The 3,100-nt window shown below is 43.9% G+C and overlaps 1 protein-coding gene across 1 annotated transcript; it reads left to right on the forward strand.

The window, feature by feature from the left end:
- The first annotated feature begins 433 nt into the window (after positions 1 to 433).
- LOC148863545 (protein rough sheath 2-like) lies at positions 434 to 2,855 on the forward strand. The gene has a single exon (XM_088979446.1). The coding sequence runs from the start codon at positions 1,603 to 1,605 to the stop codon at positions 2,764 to 2,766; it is 1,164 nt and encodes a 387-aa protein (XP_088835572.1). The 5' UTR covers positions 434 to 1,602; the 3' UTR covers positions 2,767 to 2,855.
- Positions 2,856 to 3,100: the final 245 nt, after the last annotated feature.

Here is a 3,100-nt window from a genome sequence, read left to right on the forward strand (position 1 = left end):
TTGCCTTGTATATTGATGGATCATTAATGCCTTAATGAGACAGTTCTGTTCAATTCAAATGACCAATTTTGGGTGGTGATCAGGTGGCTTGCTGTCCATTTTTTATGGATGGATCGAGTTTGGGAGCCAGAGAGAAACTGATCCACCCACACCTGACACCACACGGCCTTTATTATAAAACACAAGCATGATGAAGCATCCAACTCACTCATCATCCACCACGTGTAGCACAAGTGAGCTACCACGTTGACATCTCAAGAGGTAACAGTTAACAGAGGGGATTTATATCGCTGGTTCTGGCAGGACAGCGCCATGAACAACAAAGCAAGAACAACAGTCAGTCACCATTCAATGCACCAAACATTTAACCTGCACGAAGAGATCCGACTGAGAACTTATTTAATCAACTAAAATTCACCCTCTCTCTCTCTCAGCTCTCTCTCCCCTACTGTACAGTAAATAACAAACATTTACATCACTTTATGGATAGATTCTCTTTTCCCTCAGATCCAGATATGTAGATTTATCTCCTGGTCTTTACCCGAAAAAGAAAAAGAAAACTCCTTATCAATCAATAATACAAAGAAAATTGGGACCCATGGAATAATGGGGTGGTCACTACTTACTACTCCAGGTGAGGTGGGATCTCCCTGGATGTGCCTGTAGTAGTTGTCACATTCACATATAGCCCATCAGTAATTCGGTATTACTATCCTGAGCTTCACCTCAGCACTTCTTTTCTATACTAGCAATTTCAGTGGAGAGTGCCTCATAATTATCAAAATCATTAACCCACGAAAAGAAAGAAAATCCACCAGACCAATAACATCGCTTTCTGTTTGTCTTACTAACTTCCCTACCCATTCTCATCATGTAGCTAAGCTAACGTCGATGATAATAATGAACAAAATATAAGGGCTTCCGTCATGAGCCGTCTCCTTAACCAAGCTCATTTTTTCTCAGAGAGCTTGGACTCTTTTCTCAGAGATCTATAATACATGGACTGTTCACTGTAGTACTTGACACATCACAATTCCCACCGCACGTAAAGACAGAAAAGCAGGACTACGAGCCTCTTCAGTATCAGATCCCAGAAAAGCTTTGCTGCGTCCCTTTTTCGTCTCTAGTCGCTTACTGTAAGCCACCATCTCTATCAAGTCTCACCCAAAGTGGGACCTGGCTGTTCAGGACGGGCTGCGTTCTGGTCCAGTCATGTAATTTTGTTTATGTTTTTCTGGTGTTATGAATATTTTCTATCTACCAAAAAAAATATCTCTCTCTCTCACCTAATTATAGAGACCAACCCATCACCATGCAATTGTTTTCTATCTCTTCTAACGTTTCTCACTTGAATCGGATCAATATTAATCTCTTATATGCTGCTACTCTCACCACAATCCACACCACCTCCTCTCTCTCTCTCTCTCTCTCTCTCTCTCTCTCTCTCTCTCTCTCTCTCTCCTTGTAAGCCCCAGAACTCCCATTCTGTATCTGATCCTGATATTCTTTAAAAAAGAAGAAAAAAATGTGGGTTTAGATGGATGAACTGTTTATCTTCATCTGCTGCTTCAAAAGAGAAAAGGAAGGAGATATGGTTAGGAGATGAAGGAGAGGCAACGTTGGCAACCCGAAGAAGACGCACTCCTCCGAGCCTACGTTAAGAAATATGGGCCAAAAGAATGGAACCTCGTCTCACAACGTATGGGCAAACCCCTCGACCGAGACGCCAAATCTTGCCTCGAGCGCTGGAAGAACTACCTCAAGCCAGGTGTCAAGAAAGGATCGTTAACCCTTGAAGAACAGAACCTCGTCATCTCTCTCCAGTCTAAATACGGCAACAAGTGGAAGAAAATCGCCTCCGAGGTCCCCGGCCGCACCGCCAAGCGCCTCGGCAAGTGGTGGGAAGTCTTCAAAGCGAAACAGCTCAAACTGCAACAACAGCAGCAGCATCAAAAAACCCATCAGCAACAACGTCCCCTCCCCTCGGACTATCCTGACCCATCTACAGCATCGTCAATCCCACCACCCACCACCACTCTTCACGGCCAGTACGACCATATTCTGGAAACTTTTGCAGAGAAGTACGTTCAGCCCAAGCTGCTTAAGCTCCAACAGCGACAACCACAACCATCGCTTCTACCTCCCTCGTTACTGATGCCTAGTCACCTCTCGCTCCCCGAAGCTCCTCCTCCTCCTATTCTATCACTGTCCACCACTGTTCTACCTGCGTGGATGAACACCCCTAATTTGGTCTCCTCGACTCCATCTTTGTCTTCCTCGTCTTCTACTACCCCTTCACCGTCTGTCAGTCACTTACATTCTCCTCAGGAGCTCACTTGTCTGGACTCGGTTTCGCAAGAGATGGGACTGACCCACCAGCGTTTCTTCACGCTTCATGAAATGGGCGTGCTTGCTCAGTACTGCAAGGAGATAGAAGAAGGGAAGAAGAACTTGTTGCAGCGAAAGAAAGAAGCTACTTGGAGGCTGAATCGGTTGGAGCAGCAACTGGAGTCGGAGAAGGCAAGAAAGATGAAGGAGAAGATGGAGGAAGTGGAGGCCAAGATCAGATGTTTAAGAAATGAAGAGATAGTTTACCTTGATAAGATTGAAAATGAATGCGAAGAACAACTTAAAGCCATTCAAATAGAAGAAGAAGCGAAGGAGGCCAAAATGGTAGAAGCATGGTGTAGCAAGCAAGTTAAACTCGCTAAACTTGTAAAACGCATGGGCATTCACAGATTCCATCTTACAAAAAACTTGTATTAACTCACCAATGTTCTCTTCCGATTTGTAATAATCATCTTTTTCATCTCTCTTTTTTTTTTTCATGAGTAATATGATATATAGTTTGGTTTTACCTGCTCTATCGTACTCAACTGTGGTAATGAGTATTTAAATCCTAGTTTTAAGAGAGAGAGAGAGAGAGGAAGAGGGTGGTGGGCCTGGTGGCCTGTATACCCAATAAGGAAGCTGAGAGATGCATTGATAGAGAGAGAGAGAGAGAGAAGGGTGGTGGCCTGTATGCCCAATATGGAAGCTACGAGAGTATCCCTGTTTCAAATTTTTTGTTTAAATAAAGCGAATGTGGTGATAAATAGTG

Source organism: Nelumbo lutea, chromosome 3 (genome assembly GCF_056320005.1).
Source record: "Nelumbo lutea isolate HS-2025 chromosome 3, American lotus-T2T, whole genome shotgun sequence".
In the NCBI taxonomy this organism is placed as follows: Eukaryota; Viridiplantae; Streptophyta; class Magnoliopsida; order Proteales; family Nelumbonaceae; genus Nelumbo; species Nelumbo lutea.

Excerpts from the sequence above, each read along its gene's own strand:
- LOC148863545 (XM_088979446.1), top strand. The coding sequence starts at position 1,603 with ATGAAGGAGAGGCAACGTTGGCAACCCGAAGAAGACGCACTCCTCCGA.